The sequence below is a fragment of the Antennarius striatus genome, chromosome 22 (genome assembly GCF_040054535.1).
Source record: "Antennarius striatus isolate MH-2024 chromosome 22, ASM4005453v1, whole genome shotgun sequence".
NCBI lineage: Eukaryota > Metazoa > Chordata > Actinopteri > Lophiiformes > Antennariidae > Antennarius > Antennarius striatus.
This window is the reverse complement of record NC_090797.1, coordinates 15,413,328-15,438,641: the sequence shown is the minus strand read 5'-3', so window position 1 is coordinate 15,438,641 and position 25,314 is coordinate 15,413,328. Positions and strand designations below refer to the sequence as shown.

Genomic DNA, 25,314 nt, shown 5'->3' with positions numbered 1-25,314 from the left:
TCAGATGGTGAGGTTTTTAAAGAAGCTATGATGCTTGTCGCTAAATAATGATTCAAAGATGAGAAACATGGTCGTGATGTCATCTCTGATGTCCAGCTTGTAGCAAGTACGATGGCTAGACGAGTGTCGTCTTTGTCTGCGATTTTAACAGAGCAGCTGGAGGCATCGCTGCTGGAGGACCCAGAGTAGATACTTGACCTCTCATTTTTAATGGGTTAATTGAATATTGTGTTGTATTGTATGAAAAGGGAGGTGAATTTGTGAATGTGATAAATAGGGATTGTGTAAAATGAATGGAGCTAATGGTCAGGAACAGAGTGTGATGTTTGAAAGGCTTACGCAAAAGGTAAAACTAGTTTAGATAGGGTTAAACTGGTAGAACCACTGACTGCTCAGAACAGCTACATCTGTGGAGACAGTGGTTCACAAAATGACGGCCGCCGAGTGAAGATCAGATACCTGGGGTAAAATGGTATGCAAGCTTGCCAAAATAAAGATTAACTAAATTCCAGCCAAATAACCAAATTAAACAGTTGACAGATTGAACAAATGGTCTGTAAATCTGATTGAAAGTCTGACGAGACCATTTTCTGATCCCAGAACAGCGTGTTTATATGTCTCCTGTTTATTTAGTGTGAATGCTGTGTTGTCTAACTGATAGCTGTATTCTTGTGCTTTCTTGTGTAACGTGTGCCGTATGACTGTACTTGTACTTAAAAGAGGTAACAAGTTTCGCTGTAGAATTATTAAAGTATTCTTCATTAGTTAGTGATTTATTCATTTATTTCAGACAAGGCAAGGAAAAACAAAACAAAAAACAAACAAAAAATCAACAACAAACAAAATAATTAAATAAGCAAATTATAAACTAAGATCATAACTCAACAATACAATTCTGCCTGAAAGGGAGTGGGAAGAAGAAAAGTCAGTGGGTTAAAGGCAGCTTCAGACAAACAACAGACTTTTTTCACAAAGCCGGTCAAAAAATCCCAGAACGCAATCGAAGCTTCGTCTAGAGCTGCCCGTTTTTTGATAAAGAACAATAAACCACTTTCAGATGGTGAGGTTTTTAAAGAAGCTATGATGCTTGTCGCTAAATAATGATTCAAAGATGAGAAACATGGTCGTGATGTCATCTCCGATGTCCAGCTTGGAGCAAGTACGATGGCTAGACGAGTGTCGTCTTTGTCTGCGATTTTAACAGAGCAGCTGGAGGCATCGCTGCTGGAGGACCCAGAGTAGATACTTGACCTCTCATTTTTAATGGGTTAATTGAATATTGTGTTGTATTGTATGAACACATTTTAGAATCCATTTTAAAATTCTTTTATTTACTTTTAAATCCCTGAATGCCCTTGCCCCACCTTACCTCTCTGAGCTTCTACACCGCTTTGTACCTGCTCGCTCTCTCAGGTCAGCTGATCAGCTGCTCCTGGATGTGCCTAAAACCAAACAGAAGCTCAGAGGGGACCGTGCCTTTGCTGTTGTGGCACCCAAATTGTGGAATGATCTGCCTCAGCAAATCAGACAGGCCTCTTCTCTGTCTGTTTTTAAATCTCGCGTGAAGACCTACCTCTTCTCCTTGGCTTTTAACATCTAGATAGACACCTGATTTTATTTTGTCTTATCTTTTTTATCTTACTTTATTGCTCTGATTATTTGCTTTTGTTTTTATCCATATTTTATGTTTTATGTTTCTAGTTGATTAACTTTACTTATAATATTTGAACCATTTTGTCTTTTATCTATAATGTTTGTTCTTTTTATTCATTCGCCTGTACAGCACTTTGGTCGACTGCGGTTGTGGTAAAGTGCTCAACAAATAAAGTTTGGATTGGATTGGATTGGAAAAGGGAGGTGAATTTGTGAATGTGATAAATAGGGATTGTGTAAAATGAATGGAGCTAATGGTCAGGAACAGAGTGTGATGTTTGAAAGGCTTAAGCAAAAGGTAAAACTAGTTTAGATAGGTTTAAACTGGTAGAACCACTGACTGCTCAGAACAGCTACATCTGTGGACACAGTGGTTCACAAAATGACGGCCGCCGAGTGAAGATCAGATACCTGGGGTAAAATGGTATGCAAGCTTGCCAAAATAAAGATTAACTAAATTCCAGCCAAATAACCAAATTAAACAGTTGACAGATTGAACAAATGGTCTGTAAATCTGATTGAAAGTCTGACGAGACCATTTAGTGTGAATGCTGTGTTGTCTAACTGATAGCTGTATTCTTGTACTTTCTTGTGTAACGTGTGCCGTATGACTGTACTTGTACTTAAAAGAGGTAACAAATTCCGCTGTAGCATTATTAAAGTATTCTTCATTAGTTAGTTAGTTATTCATTTATTTCAGACAAGGCAAGGAAAAACAAAACAAAAAACAAACAAAAAATCAACAACAAACAAAATAATTAAATAAGCAAATAATAAACAAAGATCATAACCCAACAATACAATTCTGCCTGAAAGGGAGTGGGAAGAAGAAAACTCATGTAATCCCACCCCAGTTCCTGATTCAGAGATCAACACACTGAGCTTCACTGCTACTTCGAAGATTCAAGGATAACCACACAATAATTGCATCACGATGGCGTCACCATGGGCAACAATGAAATTATCACATTGCAATAGCAATTCGACACAACAATGTAAGGAAGGCACGATATACCAACAATGGTAATGTACAAAATACCAACAATGGTAATGGAAAAATGCCAACAGCAGTAATTAACAAATACCAACGATGGTAAAGAAACACTGAGCACATGTTAACAAACAGAACAGCAGTTTGAGTTAAAGACCCTCATCTCTATACTTTGACCAGACATGATGTTTATATAACAGTTTGAATTGATCAGTACTTTGGCATTTCTTGTGTTGTGAGACCAGATTGTTCCAGAGTTTCACTCCGCACACAGACACACAAAAACGTTTATGTGTGGTTTGAGCTCTCGGCAATGAAAAATATCCAAAACCTGTAAAGTGATGAGCCCTGACTGGAGTTATAAAGAATCGTTGGAGGTTTGGTGGTAATAATTTGTTGAATGTGTGTGATTGTTCCGGTGGTGGTCGGAGGGGCCGTAGGCGCAGATTGGCAGCCACGCCTCCGTCAGTCTGCCCCAGGGCAGCTGTGGCTACGTACGTAGTTTACCACCACCACGTATGAATGAGGTGTGAATGAATAACGGATCCAATGTAAGTGACTTTGAGTGTCCAGACAAGAAAAGGCTAAATAAATCTAATCCATCATTATTATTATTATTATTATATAAAACTATTGATGTATTATATGGTACAATATCATGAAATTTTAGCAACTTTGACTGCGTAAACAGGTTATGAGTATGTTCAAGAAAACCAACCTTGTGAATGTTCCACACTGCTCGTTTCTGTAATATGATCAGAGGATTAATTGTGTTCTGATAAGTATTCCCCCAAACTTCAACACAATATGTAAAGTACGGGAGGACCAAGGTGCAGTATAAAGTATGGAGTGCATTTCCATCAAGGTATAGTTTTGCTTTATTTATAATTGAGAGGGTTTTGGATATTTTTGTTTTTATGTGTCTGACATGGGGTTCAGATCAATGAAGAGACCAACTGCATACTTTTTCTGCTCCAGTGGGGTGTGCTCTTGATACTCACACGTTTCTAGTTCTATTTGTTGATGCTGTAGGATCTTCTGTAACATGTCCATGTCCATATTGGTGCTTGGTGTAGTCTGTGTTCTTGGTGTGTTTGGCATTGTGATGATGAGGAGTCACAAGCTGCATCAATGTCGATACTGTTCAAGGTCTTCTATGCTCTTCACCAGCAAGACTTCTGCTGCCTCCGTGACCCATTTAGTTTGATGAAGATCTTACAGTTTGTTACCCAGGTTTGTTGAATCTCGCCTTGTATTTTCAGTTGTCCTGCGATCCTTGTGATGTCAGCATTTTTCTTTGTCAAGTGCTCGTTTATGAATACATTTGTGCCCTTTAGCTTGCGCACCTGTATCAGTAGTGCCATTTTCTTTTTCCGATTAGTAAACCTTATGATGAGCGCTGATGGTCTCTCGTTCTTTACTGGTAGTGGGTGACACACATCGATGTGCTCCCGGTCCAACTCTATCCCCTTGCTCTGGAGATAGGAAGCCACCTGTTGCTCCACCGATGGTGTCTCCTGCTCGCTGGGCTCCCCGCTGTCCGCGGCCACTGCACGAGCTTATGAGCGCGGCCTGATGTTGATGCCGGTGATGACCACATCATTGATGCGGGAGTATCGCTCCAGCTCATCCACTCACCGCTCGAGATCCACAATTCGCTTCTCCTTCTCCGCGTTCTGGAGGCGTAGTAGTTTCACCTCCTCCAGGAGCCCAAGAAGCTGCTCCTGTTTTCTTCTGACCTCCTCCAGGAGCTCCAGAAGCATCTCCTGATGTGTTCTGACCTCCTCCAGGAGCCCCAGAAGCATGAGAGGGAGGCATTTCATTTTGAAAACAAGGGTAACATTCCATTCAGGAACATGCCAACTCAAAGTAGAGAGGAACATTTCACCAGTGGGCCTTAAGCTCAGGAGAAATGTTAAAGCAAATACAAAATAAGCCATCAACCACAAAGGTCGCAGCTAGTCAACAAGCTCTGTGGCATATAAAAGAGGGAGTGTTAGAAAATGAAGAGGACGGAGAAACAGATGATGCACGTCAAACTTTATTTGAAATAAAAACAGCAATAATAGAGAGAGAGAGGGAAAGACAGAAGAGATAGAGAGAATGTTGCATGTGATGTAGAGACTGAGAAAGGAACTAGAAGAAGTCAAACAAGGAAGAGAAGCAGAAGTTGTAAGTGAGAGAAAGAGAGGATATCAGCAATCCCTGATGGAAGGTCATGAGAGTGATAGAAAGTTGATAAAGAAGACAGTGGAGGATGTTGAAGAAAGAGCAAAGTAATGACAAAGGAGACAGAGATGTTGCCACTTCTATGAAAAATACCAAAATAAATTTACTGATTTAGAAACTGTTTTATGAAAAATACAGTTGAAGTTCGCTCAAGCTCAACTGTCAATTAACAAGACTAAAACCAAGACACAAAGGACTCCTTGTCCCAAACTGGGCAGGAAGATGTGCACTTGTGTGTCTCATTTCTCCCATACAGATTTACAATGTGTCCAAGGCTGAGGTGAGGACATGGTCACACCTGAGCTCATACACCATGATGTTGGAGGACAGTCCAGTCTACACAGATGCTATTGGCATCCCACGTGGAGTTCCAGACCAGTATAAATTGACAAATCACGTTGCAGGTGAGAATGAATGGTACATTGAGTCAGCAGCGCACCCTTGTGACAAAGGGGAGGAAGAAGATACCCCACCACACATGCGCAGTGGTAAGACTTATCGTCAGATGCCCCTGAGAATAGATTAGCAAGATGATTTGAGTGAATATAAACCGTTTATTTAGTGATGTCAAAGGCATGGCTAAAAAATTACCCCCCCTGTCTCAGGGAGCGGATCAATAGCTTGAACACACGTTAGCCCTAACTTCAGACCAAAATGTAGAAGTAGGAGAGGTGTGGCAATTTTTAGGTACTGGCAATTGCCCCTATGACAGTTTCAGCTGTCAGAACCGCAGCAGGTCTGAGTGGTGCAGGAACAGAGAGACCGTTCAGACCGTTCTCCAGAGCCTTGTTTAACGTGCTGAGAGACCAGTTTCCAACACCCCGTGGAAACACCCCCACCTCGTTCCCATGGGATGGTAAGGAGGAACCATTGGTGTATTCCTACAACAGCCTGGCCAAATGGTCAGTGGCAACGGGAGCACATCCCTCTAACAATGAGGTAACTGAGACACTTTAGAACAGCTCTCTTGAATGGTTTCACGGCTGATGTAAAAAGACAACAGAATAAAGGTAAAGGGACAATTTTGGGGATGAAGAAAAAAAATACACTGTTGAGAAATTTAAACTTCAAGCTCACCTGCAAAACAAGAAACTTGTCAGTGTGGTGAACTTGAACTTTAAAATAACTTTAAGATAACTTTAAGATAATCAATAATTTAAGACTTAAAGAATAACAATGGCATTTCAGAAGTAGATACAGCAGCTCTTTTTAGAGTTTCAACAAACGCTAAAATAAATCTAATATTAACAGTCAGACCCAGTCCACTTAAACTGAATGAAACCATGTCACGACCCGGATTCGAACCGGGCTTGCTGCAGCCACAACACAGACAACGCGATCAGTTCATCAGTTCATAACACCGTCCCTCAGTGCGGGGACTTTTTTAGTCAATTTACATTAAAAGCTGCCGTGACCCGGATTCGAACCGGGGTTGCTGCGGCCACAACGCAGTGTACTAACCTTTATACGATCACGGCCGATGCAAAAACAAAACTGGAAAACAGTTAAAAAATAATTTTTGGGAGGGTGAGAGTAAAATACACACCACCAAGTAACACCGCAGCAACCACTTTGTTGTGGTTTCTGCAGCCACAACACAGAGTACTAACCACTATACAACCACGGCTGACGAATAAAGAAGACAGAAACCCACGTGGATCTGGACCCATCAGACCACGTGACCACTGCTCCAGAGTCCAGTCTACATGTTCCAGAACAAACTGAAGACCCCCCTTTTTAGTTCAGCCTCCTTCATGAGTGTTTTTCTTCAGAATAATCAGCTGTAAATTCACTTTGTTATCCTTGTTTTTTAGCTTCTTTTTTTTTTTAGCATGGAATGTAGCCGCAAGAGGGCACAAGCTAGTGTCTTATTGTGCCGGTCCCAAGCCCGGATAAATACAGAGGGTTGCGTCAGGAAGGGCATCCGGCGTAAAACTTTTGCCAAATCAAAGATGCGAATCAAACCTATGACTTCCATACCGGATCGGTCGAGGCCCGGGTTAACAACGACCGCCATCGGCGCTGTTGACCTACAGGGCGCCGGTAGAAATTGGATTACTGTTGGTCGAAGAAGGAGAGGCGGAAAGTGCGTTCGTTCGAAGAAAGAGAAGAGGAACACCAAGAGTATAGGACTGAGAGTAGGGACGTTGAATGTTGGAACTATGACAGGAAAAGGTAGAGAGTTGGTTGACATGATGCAGAGAAGGAAGGTAGACATACTGTGTGTACAGGAGACCAGGTGGAAAGGTAGCAAGGCTAGAAGTTTAGGAGCAGGGTTCAAGTTGTTCTATCATGGTATAGATGGGAAGAGAAATGGAGGAGGAGTTATCTTGAAGGAGGAGTTTGTTAGGAATGTCCTGGAGGTAAAAAGAGTGTCGGATAGAGTGATGAGTCTGAAGCTAGAAATAGAAGGTGTGATGTTCAATGTTGTTAGTGGGTATGCTCCACAGGTAAGATGTGAGCTGGAGGAGAAGGAGAAATTCTGGTTGGACTTTGATGAAGTGATGCAGAGCATGCCTAGAAGTGTCATTGGAGCAGACTTCAATGGACATGTTGGTGCAGGAAACAGGTGATGAGGAGGTGATGGGCAGGTTTGGTATTCAGGAGAGGAACGCAGAAGGATAGATGGTAGTTGACTTTGCAAAAAGGATGGAAATGGCTGTAGTGAATACTTTCTTCCAGAAGAGGCAGGAACATAGAGTGACCTATAAGAGTGGAGGTAGGAGCACACAGGTAGACTACATCTGGTGTAGACGGTGTAACCTGAAGGAGATCAGTGACTGTAAAGTAGTGGTAGGTGAGAGTGTAGCCAAACAGCATAGGATGGTGGTGTGTAGGATGACTCTGGTGGTGAGGAAGATCAAGAGGGCAAAGGCAGAGCAGAAGACGAAATGGTGGAAGCTGAAGAAGGAAGAGTGTTGCATGAGTTTTAGGAAGGAGTTAAGAAAGGCTCTGGGTGGTCAGGAGGTGCTTCCAGATGACTGGACAACTACAGCTAATGTGATCAGGGAGACAGGTAGGAGAGTACTTGGTGTGTCATCTGGAAGGAAAGTAGATAAGGAGACTTGGTGGTGGAATGAGGAGGTACAGGAGTGTATACAGAGAAAGAGGTTAGCTAAGAAGAAGTGGGACGCTGAGAGGACTGAGGAGAGTAGACAGGAGTACAGGGAGATGCAGCGTAAGGTGAAGGTAGAGGTAGCAAAGGCCAAACAAGAAGCTTATGATGACTTGTATGCTAGGTTGGACAGTAAGGAGGGAGAGACTGATCTATACAGGTTGGCAAGACAGAGAGATAGAGATGGGAAGGACGTGCAGCAGGTTAGGGTGATTAAGGATAGGGATGGAAGTCTATTGACAGGTGCCAGTAGTGTGATGGGAAGATGGAAAGAGTACTTTGAAGAGTTGATGAACGTGGAAAATGAGAGAGAACAAAGACTAGAAGAGGTGACTGTTGTGGACCAGGATGTAGCAAAGATTAGTCAGGATGAAGTGAGGAGGGCATTGAAGAGGATGAAGAGTGGAAAGGCAGTCGGTCCTGATGATATACCTGTAGAGGTTTGGAAGTGTCTAGGAGAGGTGGCAGTAGAGTTTCTGACTGGGTTGTTCAACAGGATCTTAGATAGTGAGAAGATGCCTGAGGAATGGAGGAGAAGTGTGCTGGTGCCCATTTTTAAGAACAAGGGAGATGTGCAGAGTTATGGCAACTACAGAGGAATAAAGCTGATGAGCCATACATGGAAGTTATGGGAGAGAGTAGTGGAAGCTAGACTAAGGGCAGAAGTGAGCATTTGTGAGCAGCAGTATGGTGTCATGCCAAAAAAGAGTACTACAGATGCAGTATTTGCTCTGAGGATGTTGATAGAGAAGTACAGAGAAGGCCAGAGGGAGCTGCATTGTGTTTTTGTAGATCTAGAGAAAGCTTATGACAGGGTGTCCAGAGAGGAACTGTGGTATTGTATGAGGAAGTCTGGAGTGGCAGAGAAGTATGTTAGAGCAGTGCAGGACATGTATGAGGGCTGTAAGACAGTGGTGAGGTGTGCTGTAGGTGTGACAGAGGAGTTCAAGGTGGAGGTGGGACTACATCAGGGATCAGCTCTGAGCCCCTTCTTGTTCGCTATGGTGATGGACAGGCTGACAGACGAGGTTAGACAGGAATCACCATGGACTATAATGTTTGCAGATGACATTGTGATCTGCAGTGAGAGCAGGGAACAGGTGGAGGAGAAGCTAGAGAGGTGGAGGTTTGTCCTGGAAAGGAGAGGAATGAAGGTTAGCCGCAGTAAGACAGAGTACATGTGTGTGAATGAGAGGGACCCAAGTGGAAGAGTGAGGTTACAGGGAGAAGAGATCAAGAAGGGGGAGGATTTTAAGTACTTAGGGTCAACAGTCCAGAGCAATGGAGAGTGTGGAAAAGAGGTGAAGAAGCGTGTACAGGCAGGATGGAACGGGTGGAGGAAAGTGTCAGGTGTGATGTGTGATAGAAGAGTTTCAGCTAAAATGAAAGGAAAGGTGTACAAAACTGTGGTGAGACCAGCGATGTTGTTTGGTCTAGAGACAGTGTCCCTGAGGAAAAGACAGGAGACAGAGCTGGAGGTAGCAGAGATGAAGATGCTGAGGTTCTCTCTGGGAGTGACCAGGATGGATAGGATCAGGAATGAGTACATCAGAGGGACAGCACATGTTAGAGGTTTTGGAGATAAACTCAGAGAGGCCAGACTGAGATGGTTTGGACATGTCCAGAGGAGAGATAGTGAATATATTGGTAAAAGAATGCTGAGTTTTGAACTGCCAGGCAGGAGGCCTAGAGGAAGACCAAAGAGGAGGTTTATGGATGTAATGAGGGAAGACATGAAGATAGTTGGTGTGAGTGAAGAGGATTCAAAGGACAGGGCTAGATGGAGGAAATTGATTCGCTGTGGCGACCCCTGAAGGGAAAAGCCGAAAGGAAAAGAAGAAGATTCAATTAAACACTTTATTATGTTTACCAAATCCCAGTCAGAAGGACTTTAACCCAAGGGATATTAACCAAAATCGCCATTTGGAGGGACTCCAATCCCAGGGATATTAACCAAAATCTCCGTTTGGGAGACCCGAACCCACAATGGTACTTTACCGGAAGGACTCCAACCTGCACTTATCTTCTACTGTATATTACTGAACTGAGCTCATAACATTATCACTCCTCTCCTTTATAGGTGTCATATAATCAATTATACGAGCAAGGGGAGATAGTGTTTAAGTAGGTGCTGGCTCATCTACACTTTCTGTGCAATAATCCTCTACCAAAACAATCTCCCATTCAGAACCATCATCGTTTGACTGCCCCCCTTCCACAAGCAGTGGAGTTACAATCTGGTATCAGACAGATCATTAAAAAAAGCAAAAGCCTTCTTCACAGCATTTATATCAACACCTGCCCTGACTCCCTTCATTACAACTGAGCATCCTGGATCATTTCACACAGTGCCATTCTTTTGCTGACTTTGGCAATAAATAAAATGGGGAAAAATGATGAAAGGTTAGACGTGTTCCAGTCCCTGTTCTGGCACCTTTATTTTTCCCTTTGTAACCAAGTATCAATTTGTCCCTCCTTCAATAGCAAACAAATGAGGATGAGATCAGACTCAAAGGTACTCAACAGGTACTCAACAGGTACTCACCAGGTACTCAACAGGTACTCAACAGGTACTCACCAGCAGTAGAATGCTGCCAAAGTAAAAAATGTCTTATTGTGTCTTATTGTACCAGTCCCAAGCCCAGATAAATGCAGCGGGTTGCATCAGGAAGGGCATCTGATGTAAAACTTTTGCCAAATCAAACATGTGAATCAAACTTATGACTTCCATACCGGATCAGTCGAGGCCCGAGTTAACAACGACCACCATCGGTGCTGTTGACCTACAGGGTGCTGGTGGAAATTGGACAACTGTTGGTCAAAGAAGGAGAGGAGGGAAGTGTGTCCGTAGGAAGAGAGAGAAGAGTACGGGAAGAGTATCGGACTGAGTTTGACTGTTCAGCTGTTTTACCACCAACATAACGGTCTTTTCACGCACACAAATGTGCTCTCGTCTATATCAGGTTCTGTTGAATAGGGAAATATATTTAAACGTTTTATTGTTGTGTAAATAAAACAGTAAATCTGCATACAAACTTTACAAAAAAAGTTGAGAAGAATATTCATACCGTTGCGTATACCAATATTATATAAGAACTGAAATCAAAAGATGACATGTAGCTTGTTTGCATGGTTTCCTTGATACAGTAACAGACAAAACTGCTTTAGTTCTAACATCAGTGGCTGTGACATTGTACTGCCTATAACTGGTATAAAGGTCCTCCAAGTTTTATTTTCTGTCTGTTTTAGTCACAATACACACAGGAGTTGATAATTGATGAAAAGAAAAAGAAATCAGCACGAAATAGAAGAAAACAAATGTGGCCTAATATTTTATGTTACTGATTGTTCTCTTCCCATTGCTTCACATTCTGGTGGAATACAGAGTGACATTTATCCTCTACTGAAGTATTAACACATTCTCATCCTTTTTTAACAGACATTGGCAGAAGGGACCCAAATACACAGAGTATCACAGTGAATTAGATGCAAAAAAGTGAAAAAGTGGGGTTCGTCTTACATTCGGGTTCTAGAAATTATACCCATTCACAACGCTAGATGGCGCCAGATATCTTTAAAGCGAAGGCTGAACTTATCTTCCCAGGCTAAAACGAACCCCTGTCACGAAGAAGAAAAATAAAAATAGTGGCAAGAAAGAACTCCTTCCACCCCTTCTAACACACACCCGACATTTCCTTGAGGGATGTGCTTTCCTGGTGGTGGCCCTCAAATGTTCCAGCTTGTGCCTGGACATCAGGCCATCGAGTCTGCCTTCTGGGTCTCTGTTTCTGCGTGACCTGGTTTGCAGCACGTCTTCGACCTCCATCTCCTCGCCCTCCTCATGTGACACGTACCCCTTTTCAGTCCAGGACCTTGCAATACACTTCATGAAATCAAGGTGTGATTTCTTGATCCCTGGGTTCCTGGACCTGAACAACACATAGGCGTTGTACACACAAATCTGGAACAAATAGGCGACAAACTTTTTTGTCCAGTTTTGAGTTTTCCTGATGAAGGGGTAGTACGCAATGTTCTGGTCAAGTTTGTCCACCCCGTTCATGCAGGAATTGTACTGTACACACACTCCGGTTTGAGCTGTGCCACTTTTTCCCGCAGACCCTTCTGCCACACCTCCACCCTCTGCATCCTGTCGTTGTGGCAGGTTGTTATCATCCGCACCAGGCGCTTGTCCTGCCAGGCCAAGACCAGTACCCGGCCGTTGTGTCGCACCACCTTCCCCTCCTCACCCAAGTCTGTCTTTGACGGCTCTCTGATGATCTGTGGTTCGCCACGGTTTTTCCTCAGAGTTCCACAGACATTAGTTTTTTTTTTACACAACTGCTCACACAGTTTTACGGAATTATAAAAATTGTCCATGAATATTGTGTACCCCTGCTCGGTCAGGCGGTCAAGGAGGGAGAACACAATGTCTGGGAGTGTGCTCGGCTGGCCAATATAAGGCAACATATTATAACAATAGCCAGTCCGCGAGTCACACAAAATATAAGATTTGATGCCATATTTGACTGGCTTCTGAGGGTTGTAAACCCTGAAGTTCAGGCGGCCACGCCACTGCAACATCCCCTCATCTATGCAAATGTTTTCATGGGGCTGATACAGCTCTTTGAATTTAGAAATAATAGAATCAAGGACAGGACGCACTTTATAAAGTTTATCTCCAGCATCCTGTGAGGCATTGTCATTGAAGTGGAGAAACTTCCCAATTAGCTGGAACCTGTTGCGTGGCATGGTGTTGTTGAAGTACGGAATGGCTTCCATTGGATCCTCACTCCAGTACATGCTGACGCTGGGCTTCTTTATGTAGCCGGTGAGGAACGTAAGACCCAAGTATTTTTTGAGCTCTGGAACTGTCACCGGTTTCCACACCCTCTCTCTGGAGTGTGGCAGAGCTTCAGGATGTGCCTTTATAAACTGCCGTGCGTACAGGTTGGTCTGAGACGCAATGTGACCCCGCAGCTCGTCAGTCAGAAACAGCTCCATGAAGTCAACCGGCTGGTCTGAATCCAGGTCTGCAGCCACATTCTGGGGACCAGGGGTTGCCACGAATGGGAACTTAGTGGGTTCCCAGCCATCATGACTCCAAACACCTGCATCCACCTCCAGTGATTGGCGTCTCCTCGGACCTCTCCCTCTTGCAGGTGCACGTCCTCTACTCGTTTTAGGGACTGTAAAATATAGAAATAAATATACAATTTTACACTATATATATATGCATGCCTGAAATAAGTAGGATATCATTTTACACTATATATATATATATATATATATATACACACATGCCTGAAATATGTACCATTCTAGAAAACGTACACACACACATTATACATATATACACACACATGCCTGAAATAAGTACCATTTTACACAAAAGAGTAATACATTCATAGATGGGGAACAACTTATGTGAGATGGATGGGCCGACACGCGTTTTTTACATCATGCAACAAAGTAGCAAAATAGTTACCTTTGCTCCTCAGATCCTCCGTGGGCTCCCCCAGGTCTGGGGAGGACTCCCTGCTGCTTTCTGACGGTACCCATTCAGATGAAGAATCCGGGTCCGGTTCAGAGTCAGAACTGTCGCCGGACAGACGCAGCGGAGAACTTTCCGCACCAGCGCTCCCACGTGGGACGCCGCCGAACTGCGGGAGGCCCCCGCTACAACCCGCCATGTTTTCCTCGCCTCCGCTCCGGTTTTTTAACCTCCTTGGGTGCATCTCCTGCACACCCCCGATCCTTACTGCTCTCGCTCATTTTCACAGCAGCTACACTGCCAGACAAGCTCTGTGCCAGTGTTAGCTGCTTGAATTTGCCTCCTCCACATGCTTTCGCCTTGCGCTTCGCCATTTTGCTCTCCACTACTGCCCCAACACCGCCGCTTCTTCGTCGCTTTATCTGGTGATCTAGGGTGTGAAACACTGCCCCCGACCGGAATAAATGGAATACAAGGCTGAAAATCACACAGAATGTGCGAAACGCTTTGATCTAACGTTCCCTATAAAAAAAGCCTAAGACGAAATATCTCGACTTTGGCACTCAACGTTTGGATTCTATAAGACGAAATATTTCGTCTTTGGCACTCTATGAGTGCACTTTCAACACACTTTCTACTATTCCATCTACAGCACATATGTTTTGATCCCAGTCAAACACAATCAATCAGACTTTTTGTTTTTCCAGCTCACACATTCACACCTGAGCTCAGCAATCATACACTCAGTTACACAGAATCACTTATGACGTCCAAGCAAACAGTTTTCTACACTCATAAAAAACTAACAAAAAAAACAACAACTTTATTTTATCCCAAGCTTGTATGTTCAGATTATTTGATTGGTATGCTTGTACTTTCGGTGGGCTTATCAGTCACACAAGTTCTCATTGGCTCTGATCTTCCCATACACGTATGGTCGGATCTTATCAAACACACACTAACTCTGGGTGACCTTATTTCAGCCGGGTGACGTTTAAGAAATGCACCCCTATGTATACACGGATGTATGCCAGACACTGAAAGACTCATTTTATAGTTTAAAGTTTATATCAATTACTTATACAGTTTATGCATCCATACGCCCCTTTTATTTCAGAGGAAAATGTGTGCAGAAGGGGGACTTCAATTTAGATTAGATTCAACTTAGATTCATGCTCATGAAGTGATTGTTACATTTGGCTGCAGCCTTTTTCTATGTTACAGGTAGTCGCCGACTTACGACCTATGCAACTTGCGACCGATCGACTTTACGACCACAATGTCCGGGTAGGGCGGGGCATTCCCTCCAGCCACAGTACTCACGCTCTGAGGCTCCCGCGCTCTCTCCAGTCCCCACGGCGCACACACGCTGTTCAGTCACACTGAGATCAGCAGCCCAGCCCACTACTGATGGGCTGGGCTGCTTAGGAGGCTGTGACGGAGAAATGTATGAATGGCGTATGGAAAAACTGTCAAGCGTTACGTGAATTCTTCTGCTGGATTTGAAAGTGACGAAGAACTTGATCAGATTCGGGAGATAATAGTGAAACTGGCAAAAAACCTCTCCTTGGAGAACTGACGAATGATCGCGCTGTAAGAAGAACTGATCGCGCTGGAAGAAGAAAGAGTGGAAGAAGAAGAGAGAAGAGAAGCAGAGAAAGAAGAGGAGGAAACAGAAACAATGTCCACCACCAAAGGCTTGTCAGAAGGCTTTTCCCTGTTAAATAAACTCCGTGCACACTTTGAAGAAATGGACATAGAACATAGAAACATTTGCAAGGATTGAACGGATGGCAAACGACGCTTTCCGTCCATATCGTGAAATTTATGAGGAGAAAAAGAAACGAACAATTCAGACAAAGCTCACAATGATTATGAAAAGATCGTCTCCCGCTCCCACCAACCCACACGCTGCCCCAGCTGACGATGCGGACGACCCCCAGCCAAGAACCAGCGCTGCTGGATTTAATTTTTACTTAAGAGTCGATTTACGACCAAGTCGAGTTACGACCGATCTGTCGGTCCCAATCGCGGTCGTAAGTCGGCGACTACCTGTATTTCACAAATTATGGTTCCTAAATTTTCCTTTATATTACTTTATTCACTTACATTATACTTATATTTTTTACTTGATTTCCTTATTTTTTATCGCCTGGTTATATTGTTTAGTTCCAATCCAAGGGTCGGATCACTATCTTTCAACTCCTCAACATCTTTGTACAAGTCAAACCATGCATGCAATTCTCTTTGACTCTTCTCGCGAGGTTTTTCAGGCAATCCGCCGACTGCAACCTGAGATGCCAATTTTTTATTTATTTTTTATTTTTTTAACCTTTTTTATCCAGGTTAGCCTGATTGAGATTAAAAATCTCTTTTTTAAGAGGGACCTGGGCCAAGAAGGCAACAAAAAGTTTCAGACACACAGATCATTTCAGATAAAAAATAAATTACAACATTTTACCGATAAGAGATGTACAGTATAAAATAGACATCAATAAAGACAACAAACAACAAGTGATTTGAGCCATAGGCTATGGGGAGAAACAGGTGCATGTTTCAGCATCTGCCCTACCCTTAACCATTAACCAATTTAACTTGGTCTTTTAATAAAAGGCCAGTTGGATGATCAGGAATGTCTCTCAAATCAAACCGCTCCTTCTCCCGATCAAATTCACCTTCCATGACTGCAGCTGTTGCTCCCAGAGCAGAGTTCCCAGAACTCGGAGGTCCCAGACCTCAGACTAGTCACAGTGTTTCTTGGACAGAGGAGGACAACTGTCTCACAACAAGACAGCTACGAGCCTCACAATTCCTCAACACAAACAATTCACTATTTCTCAGCGCGCAATTTCAAACGAGGAATTCTAGTCCTCCAGATTCTTTACCAAATAGTAAAGAACGGACAACCTCCAGGACCAAATAGTCCCACTGGACACTCTAGATGTCTCAATTACTCTTTATTAAGTGCACAACAGTCCTTTGATTTCAAACGAACAACCTCCCAGTCCAGAAATTTTTGAAGGGAGTGGAACCCTTCGGGATTTACAACCTTTCCGTGATAGGACACCGCCTTCACAGGGCACGTCTAAACCCTTAATGCTGCCTCGCCAGACAGCCAGGGAATTTCAACCTGTTTAGGAACACGCCGGTATCCTCCAGGGCCTCTAACCCAGGACAAATAAAACAGGCCTTTCAGAAAAACATTTCCAGTCACAGTCACAATTTAGCTTATTCAAAAAAAAACACGAGTTCAAATCAAAAAAAAAATTGACGGACCTTAGGTTCAGTATCAGTTTACAGACGGTAGATCAATTTCAGAGGAAGAATGGTCCTCTTACCTTTTCAATTGATGGCGCCTGAAGTTCAGTCTGTCAAACCAACACCTCAGCCCAAGATCACGTCGGGGTCACCAAATTGTTAGGAGGCGATTCTCTTCTCTAGCCTCCCCGTGTTCCTTTATTTTGGGTAGTGAAAATGTTGGTCACGAAAAGAGACTGGAAACAGATGAAAAGTTCTTTGAAGCTTTATTACAGAATATTCTGGGCACAAAAGGCTTATACATATGCAGTGCTAGTGTGCAATGAAATACAGAAATCACTCAGTATTTATGTTCTTCAGTAGGCGTGTCTTAACATCAGACAATATTTCACCACACTCAGTTCCCATGTGAAACTAACAGGCCTGTCTCTTCTCAGTAAAACAACCTTCAGATGACATCCTTTTTAGACACAAGTTACAGCGCATATACTTCCATTCCTATATATGGTAACACCTTAATACATCTGAAAGGCACAACGCATATTGTCATATTAGGAAGTGAAACATGCTCCACGAAGCAGAACCAGCCGAAACCGGTCTCACTACAAAAATGCTGAGGCCACACAGGAATACATCACTTGGCAGTAAGATTAGGGATGAACTTGCCCAGGAAGTTGATGTTTCCCATGGCTCGCAAGACACCCTTTTGGTCGGTGGAGGCAGGCATGTCCAATTATGGCTTGCACTTTTGACTGATCAGGTTCCACACCTTCACTTGTGACCTTGTCTCCCAGGAAGGTCATCTCTGTGACACTGAAGAGACACTTGTCCCTGTTTAGTTTCAGTTCACTTTTTTTAAATTCTCTGTAAGAGTTTCTCCAGTCTCCCATCATGTTGCTGTTGTGTTGTTCCCCAAACAAACAGGTCATCTATATAGAATCTGGTACCTTCCAGACTCTCTATTATGGACTCCATTGCTCCGTGGAAGTTCCCTGGCACTGATTTGATGCCAAATGGGAGCGTCACGAAACAGTAATGTCCAAATGGAGTGTTAAAGGTGGTGTATTTGCTACTTTCTGGGTCCAGCCTCAGCTGCCAGAACCCATGTGAAAGATTCACTGCTTCATTTTCTTGGTATGTTGCTACTTGCGAAGGCTCTCTGAACGTCAGTACCTGTTGCCGTGTAAGTTCACTGGCGTGACATATTTTTATAGCACTGTTTAATGTGAGTCTGTCTCCCTCAACAGTTTCTCCCGGAGCTTCTTTTCATTAGTCCCAAAAACAATCTGGTGTCTAATCAAAATTGCAGGACTGAGCTTTAATCTTAAGTTCGGTGAGATAATTATCAAATGACTCACCCTGGGGCTGTAAGTGTGAGCAAAAGACGTACCTCTCGTACGTTTCATTTTTCTTTGACAGGCAGTGCACATCAAATTTCTTCGCAACCTCGTCAAACTTGCCTTTGTCGTCAGGTTGAGCAAACACAAACGTGTTGAAGACTCCTATTGCTTCTGGGCCGGCGACAATGAGCAACATGTTTATTTTTCTTTCCTGTGCTCGTTGATCCACTCCTACCGCCGCAATATACAGCTGGAAATGGTGTTTGGAAGACCATCAATTTGCATCTACGTTTCCAGTCAGTTTCAACGGACCTGGTGGTTTTATTGCATCCATTTTGTTGTGTTGCGCCTCTTTTTTTATCCGACTCCACATAGCTCCCCAGCCTCAGGGGGCGCTGGTGATCCCAGGGATTCGGCCGAGGAGTCTTCCTCCACGGCTGTAGAAGAAGTGACAGCAAACTACAATCTATGAACAAGTCCAGTGCAGCCATTCGTTTTCCGCTCGCCTTGCCTTACAATAAAAATGGAGGATTACATATCTAAACTCAAAATGTTTCTGATGCTTTTTTTCAGAAAGAGCGGCGCATGGATTTCATCCATCCATCCATCCATCCATCCATCCATCCATCCATCATTTACCCCTTATCCAGGACCGGGTCGCGGGGGCAACAACGGGGATGCCCATACTTCTCTCTCCCCAGACACCTCCTCCAGCTCCTCTGGGGGGAACCCGAGGCATTCCCAGGCCAGCCAAGACACATAGACCCTGCAGCGTGTCCTAGGTCTTCCTCGAGGTCTCCTCCCAGTAGGACATACCCGGAACACCTCTCCTGGGAGGCATCCAGGAGGCATCCGGAACAGATGCCCGAGCCACCTCAGCTGGCTCCGCTCGAGGCGGAGGAGCAGCGGCTCTACTCCGAGCTCCTCCTGGAGGTAAAAAGAGTGTCAGATAGAGTGATGAGTCTGAAGCTAGAAATCAAAGGTGTGATGTTCAATGTTGTTGTGGGTATGCTCCACAGGTAGGATGTGAGCTGGAGGAGAAGGAGAAATTGTAGTTGCACCGTGATGAAGTGATGCAAAGCATACCTAGAAGTGAGAGAGTTGTCATTGGTGTTGACTTCAATGGACATTTTGTTGCAGGACACAGGTGATAAGGAGGTGATGGGCAGATTTGGTATCCAGGTGAGGAACGCAGAAGGACAGGTGGTAGTTGACTTTGCATAAAGGATGGAAACAGCTATAGTGAATACTTTCTTCCAGAAGATGCAGAAACATAGGGAGACCTATAAGATTAAGATTAAACCCACTTTATTGTCCACATGTGGGGAAATGATCTTTACACTCTTCACACTTTCTTTGTATGTGGTTACATGTTTTTGGTTAGTCATACACACATAGTATTTTGGACACAACATGGGCCTGTAGGCATGCAATTTGTAACACATCACACAAGAAACGGTGGGGGGATGCAGAGTGACGGGCCTTGCTCAGGGGTGCATTGGCAGTGTCTGGGAGATGAGCTGACACCTCCCACTGTTGGCTCACACTCCAAGGGACGTCTTGGCATGAGTGGGAATCGATCCACCGATGGCCGGGCGATCTGTGTTCAAGGCATCTGCTCTACCGCTGAGCCACTGCCGCCCCTATAAGAGTGGAGGTGGGAGCACACAGGTAGACTACATCTTGTGTAGACGATGTAACCTGAAGGAGATCAGTGACTGAAAAGTAGTGGTAGGTGAGAGTGTAGCCAAACAGCATAGGATGGTGGTGTGTAGGATGACTCTGGTGGTGAGGAAGATGAAGAGGACAAAGACAGAGCAGAAGACAAAATGGTGGAAGCTGAAAACCTGCACATTGAGTCAGGCACATTCAGCTGGAAGAGCTTGTCATGGAGCAGAGCTGGGACGATTGTATTGAAAGCAGAGCTGAAGTCCACAAACAGAATCCTGGCGTAGGATGCTGGGGAGTCCAGGTGCTGGAGGACAAACTGTAGCACCATGTTTACAGCATCATCTACAGATCTGTTGGCTCTGTAGGCGAACTGCAGAGGGTTGGCAACATTCCATCCCTAAGGCAACAAAGTGTATTGACAGCTCAGAGGTTGATCCCATTATTATTGACATGATAGGAGGATTTGAACGTTCCTTTATTTCTGCTTTAATTGTGTTTTTATGTGTATGAGTCTTGGTTATTGTTTTGTCTCTCATCCTAAAATCTCTTCTAACTACTTACTATGTTTACTTGCAGGTTTGAGACCTTTTAAAGGAATCACGTTAAAGTTGGTTGACATTAAAAGTAGTTCATTTATTCAATAAAAGATCGTTTAGTATACCCATCATGTGTAGCTTCAACTTGGGTCTAAGGCAGAGATCCAGCAGTCCGTATACTCTTATCTTCTCTTCTTAGGATTGATGACAACGATCTGAAAAGACTCGAAAATATCCTCACCTCCATCCTTTAGTCGTCTTTTGACAAAATCCTTCAAAGAGTCAAATGACAAATTTGTTAAACAAACTAAATAGCAGAGAAACTAACGACTTCCACACATTGCAGGAACGTAAAAAGCTAAGGCTAATAACGAGTATTTGTTGACTCCCGCTTGTTGTCCCCCCCAGGAAAACGTCCAACTAGGAACATATCTAAGCATTTATTTCCGCTCTAGCTGTCTGGATTCAAATTCTACTTTTTAATATTGATAGAAATTGAGGAATGTACTTCCATTTTTTTTACATTTCACCAGGAACTGAAAAAAAATAGGGGACTATTCATTCATTCATTCATTTTCCAAATCCGCTTCATCCGCTAACGCAGGTCGCGGGGTAGCCAGTGCCTATCCTGGCAGTCTCAGGGCGTGAGGCGGGGGACACTCCGGGCACGACGCCAGTGCACCACGGAGCCACATAGAAACAAACAAATCATTCACACACACACTCACTCCTATGGTCAATTTGGGAACGGCCAATCAACCTGAAGCGCATGCTTTTGGGGGTGGGAGGAAGCCGGAGAACCCGGAGAGAACCCACGCAGACACGGGGAGAGCATGCGAACTCCGCACAGAGCGGGACTCGAACCCGGGTCCGCCGTGTTGTGAGGCAGCAGCGCTAACCACTGCGCCACCGTGCCGCCTAGGGGACTATAATTGGAATGAAATCAGGGCGGCAGGACATCGGTCCACATTGGTTTAGGAACCGGAGGAGGATCGGTTCAGGACCAGCGTGTGTGGAGTAAATAGGTTTACTTGTTTCTTCAACCGCAGTTGGGTTCTCTGGTTTGTGATGCAACTCAAAAGTGTGCGAAACTCAAGTCGAGACGCGTTGGACCTGAAGTTCTTTTCATTCTGAGGCGGCAGTCGCTTAGTCCACACTCGACTTGGCAACCAAAAGGTTGGTCACCTTTCGGTTGTTCAAGTCCAGCGTGGTCCAATGACTAAAGCAAGATGAACTGGTAGCTGGAGAAGTATCGTCTCCTGAGAGGTGCGGGAGTGATCTTGAGCAAGGCACTAAACCCCACAAGCTGTTTCTAGGGCATGGATAGAACGCGAGGGAACGCGGATGGAAGACAGGATATCAAAAGGCCTGGAAATCCCGCCCACATTTCAGCGACAGCGCACTATGGACATTCTCTCTTTCTCTCTCTCTCTCTCTCTCTCTCCCTCCCCCTCTCTCTCTCTCTCTCTCTCTCTCTCTCTCCCTCTCTCTCTCTCTCTCCCTCTCTCTCTCCCTCCCCCTCTCTCTCCCCCTCTCTCTCTCCCTCTCTCTCTCTCTCTCTCTCTCTCTCTCTCTCTCTCTCTCATTTCCTTGACCTATCTCTATCCTCAGTGTATTTCTCTTTCCCAACCAACAGGTCAAGGCGGATGACCCCCCTCCAGAGTCTGGGTCCTGCCCAGAGTTTCTTCCTCAATGAGGGAGTTTTTCCCTGCCACCGTCGTTTATGCTGCTCTGGAGGACATTGTTGTCTGGAGGACATTGTTGTTATATCTCATGGTCTCCTGAGAGACCATGAGATATATATATATATATATATATATATATATATATATATATATATATATATATATATATATATATATATATATATATATATATATATATATATATATATATATATATATATATAGTGCCCTCATGGTCTCCTGAGAGACCATGAGATATATATATATATATATATATATATATATATATATATATATATATATATATATATAGGAGGTCCTTCTCCCTGGCTCAGGGAGATATATATATATATATATATATATATATATATCTCATGGTCTCTAAGGAGACCATGAGGGCACTGTATATATATATATATATATATATATATATATATATATATATATATATATATATATATATATATATATATATCTCATGGTCTCTCAGGAGACCATGAGGGCACTATGGTGGTCATGGATGACATCCTGATATTCTGCAAGGACAGGGAGGACCACGACAATAATCTTCGCAAAGTGCTAGAAACCATCAGAGCGTCTGGACTGAAGTAAGTGCCAGTTCACTAAAACTGAGATCCTGTGCTTCAGTCATGTGATAGGCAAAGAGGGCATCAGGCCGGATACGAGCAAGGTCAGAGCGATAACAGAGCTACCGAGTCCCACCAACCTGACAGAGCTACGGCAGACAATTGGGATGATCAACTCTTTGTATATATATATATATATATATATATATATATATATATATATATATATATATATATATATATATATATATATATATATATATATATATATATATATATGTATATATTTGGGGCGACTTCTTCGGGACTGGGATGATGGTGGTGGCTTTGAGGCAGGTGGGGACATTAGCCTGGCTCAGGGAGATGTTGAAGATGTCTGTGAAGACACCTGTGAGCTCCTCAGCAGTCTCTCAGGACACGACCAGGAATGTTGTCAGGACCTGGGCTTTCCATGCGTTGGTCCTTCTGAGGACTTGCCTCACGTTGTCCTGAGAAAGTGTCAACGCCTGGTCGCCAGGAAGAGGTGGAGTCTTCTGTGCCGGGATGTTGTTGTCTGTCACAAAGCACGCAAAGAAGACATTCAGCTGATTCAGCAGAGTGGTGGAGCTTTCGCAGAACTGTGGAAGTTGGCTTGTAGTCCATAATGAACTGAATCTCCCGCCACATGTTCCTGGTGTCTCTGCTGTCGCTGAAGTGGGTGGCGATCCTCCTGGAGTACTGTCTCTTGGACACTCGTATGCCTCGTGACAGGTTGGCCCTCGCTGTCCTCAGGCCCACCTCGTCCCCAGCTCTGAGAAGGTTCTGGTGACCGTGACATCATCCATGCATTTCCTCATGTATGCAGTGACGGTCTCCGTGTACTCCTGGAGGTCTGTGGTGTTGTTGTGGGTTGCTGCATCTTTGGATACGCTCAAGTCTGTGATCAGGCCACACCCGTATCTGCCTTTTCTCAGGTATGACGACTCTTACGAGCGGTCCGTAATGCCGGCGTTAGCATAACAGTGGTGTGGTCTGACGCCCCAAGGTGGGGGAGAGCAGGGGCTTTATAGGCATCTTTATGTTTCGTGTCAACATTGTCCAGGATGTTAGCTCCTCTGGTGAAAAAGTGGTGGGTGGGACAACAGCCCACCTGAGTGGGAAGGACTTCTAACAACCCTCATTGTGTTGGGGGTTTGTGGGGGCGACTTTCTGCCCCAGCAGGACTATAAGTGTCTGGACTCAGTCGCAGTGAGTCACAACTGAAGGAGTCCTGACGTGGATGACTGAGACCTGCAGACATGTCTTCAACCAGCCTGAAGTAACTGAAGAAGTCTCTTGGATGAGAGATGAAACGTCTTCAAGAACTTTTGTAATATCCAGTGGATCGACTTATTAACAGCTTTGGATAAATAAATATTTATTCATTTTCTTCATAAAAGCATCAAAAATGTCATTTAAATATGTTTCAGAGGTACTTTGAACGAGGTTTAGCGATGTGTTCCATCACATTGTCTGTAAACCAACCAGAAACTTTTTTTAATTGACGTTTTCCCGTTTTCTCACCAAACATCTACTGAGACTGTTTTTTAATCTCCTTCAGAGGAGCTTCTTCCTGAACGTTCCCCGTTTCAGATGGTACAACCATTTTGTCTACTTATTTCCAGATCTTGCCCAGAGTGTCGAATAATATCCAACTTTGTCATCCCGAGTGAGTTCTGGGTGGAAGATAAGGATGACAAACTGAAGCTCATCCAGAAATACAAGGACGGCATGCGGTAAGTGGGCCAGGCCGGAAACGGGTAAGGGGTGGGGCTACACTAGTGGGTGGGGCTATACTAGTAGATCTGCAGGAGAACATCTGGGCTGTGGAGTGGGCGGTGTTGTCTGATGTGTCTGAATCCCTGACAGTCTTCTCGGTCTCCTTCAGGAACAAGCCGTGTCGGTACTTTGATGAGGGGCGTGGCACATGTCCCTTTGGCGCCATCTGCTTCTATAAACACGCCTTTCCTGGTGGACGACTGGAGGAGGCCCAGCCCCCGCGCCAGCAGCCCAGATCCAACGACAGGAACAGGGTAAGGGGCCACCAGTCCACTGGTTCTGTTGAAGGTCTGCCAAGAACAGCAGCATCTCCACAGCAGCGCCCTCTGCTGGCTGAGTGGAAGCACTGATCAGTGGAAACCATCGTTTGGAGACATTTGGAGTCGGATTTTTGCAAACCTGCGTCACTTGATGAAGGCTGATGTGTGTGTGTGTGTGTATGTGTGTGTGTCCCCAGCAGAACTCCAGGCGGACTCCGCTGTGGAACATCTTTGAGGAGCAGGAGAGCACAGACTCCTTCGGCATCGATGTTGAGGAGATGGGGACGTTCAACCTGAGAGAGATGCTTCTGATGCTGCTGGCCGCCGGGACCGACGACGAGGATGAGTGGGACTTATTTAATGAGGACCTGGACGATTTCTGTCAAATGTACCTATAGCAGCCCCCCTCCCCCACTGCACCCCCACCCCCTTTAAAACATTTATATTAGAAAATGAATGGACTGTCTTCTGAAAGTAATGGACGGTAGCTCCCACCCTGTTTTGTGACAGGCCATCAATAAATGAAAGAGAAAAAGTCCCTCAAGCCATGGCGCTCTTGCTAAACATTACCTTGACATCTATTGTTAGTCTTTCTTGTGCGTTTCATGTAGGAGGTATAATTCTAAAATAACAAAAATAAGTCAAAATAATATTGAACAAATTAACTTTTTTCAAATATTGCTAATAAACAAAACCCACAA

General features: G+C 44.1%; 1 protein-coding gene across 1 annotated transcript in view; it reads left to right on the top strand.

The window, feature by feature from the left end:
- Nucleotides 1-25,011, top strand: part of LOC137589716 (probable E3 ubiquitin-protein ligase makorin-1) — a 45,689-nt gene extending 20,678 nt beyond the window's left edge. Inside the window, exons 7-9 of the mRNA XM_068307564.1 lie at nt 24,200-24,310; nt 24,463-24,583; nt 24,820-25,011. Coding sequence (XP_068163665.1) covers nt 24,200-24,310; nt 24,463-24,583; nt 24,820-25,011 — 424 coding nt within the window. The remainder of the gene's footprint in view (nt 1-24,199; nt 24,311-24,462; nt 24,584-24,819) is intronic.
- The last annotated feature ends 303 nt before the right edge of the window (nt 25,012-25,314 follow it).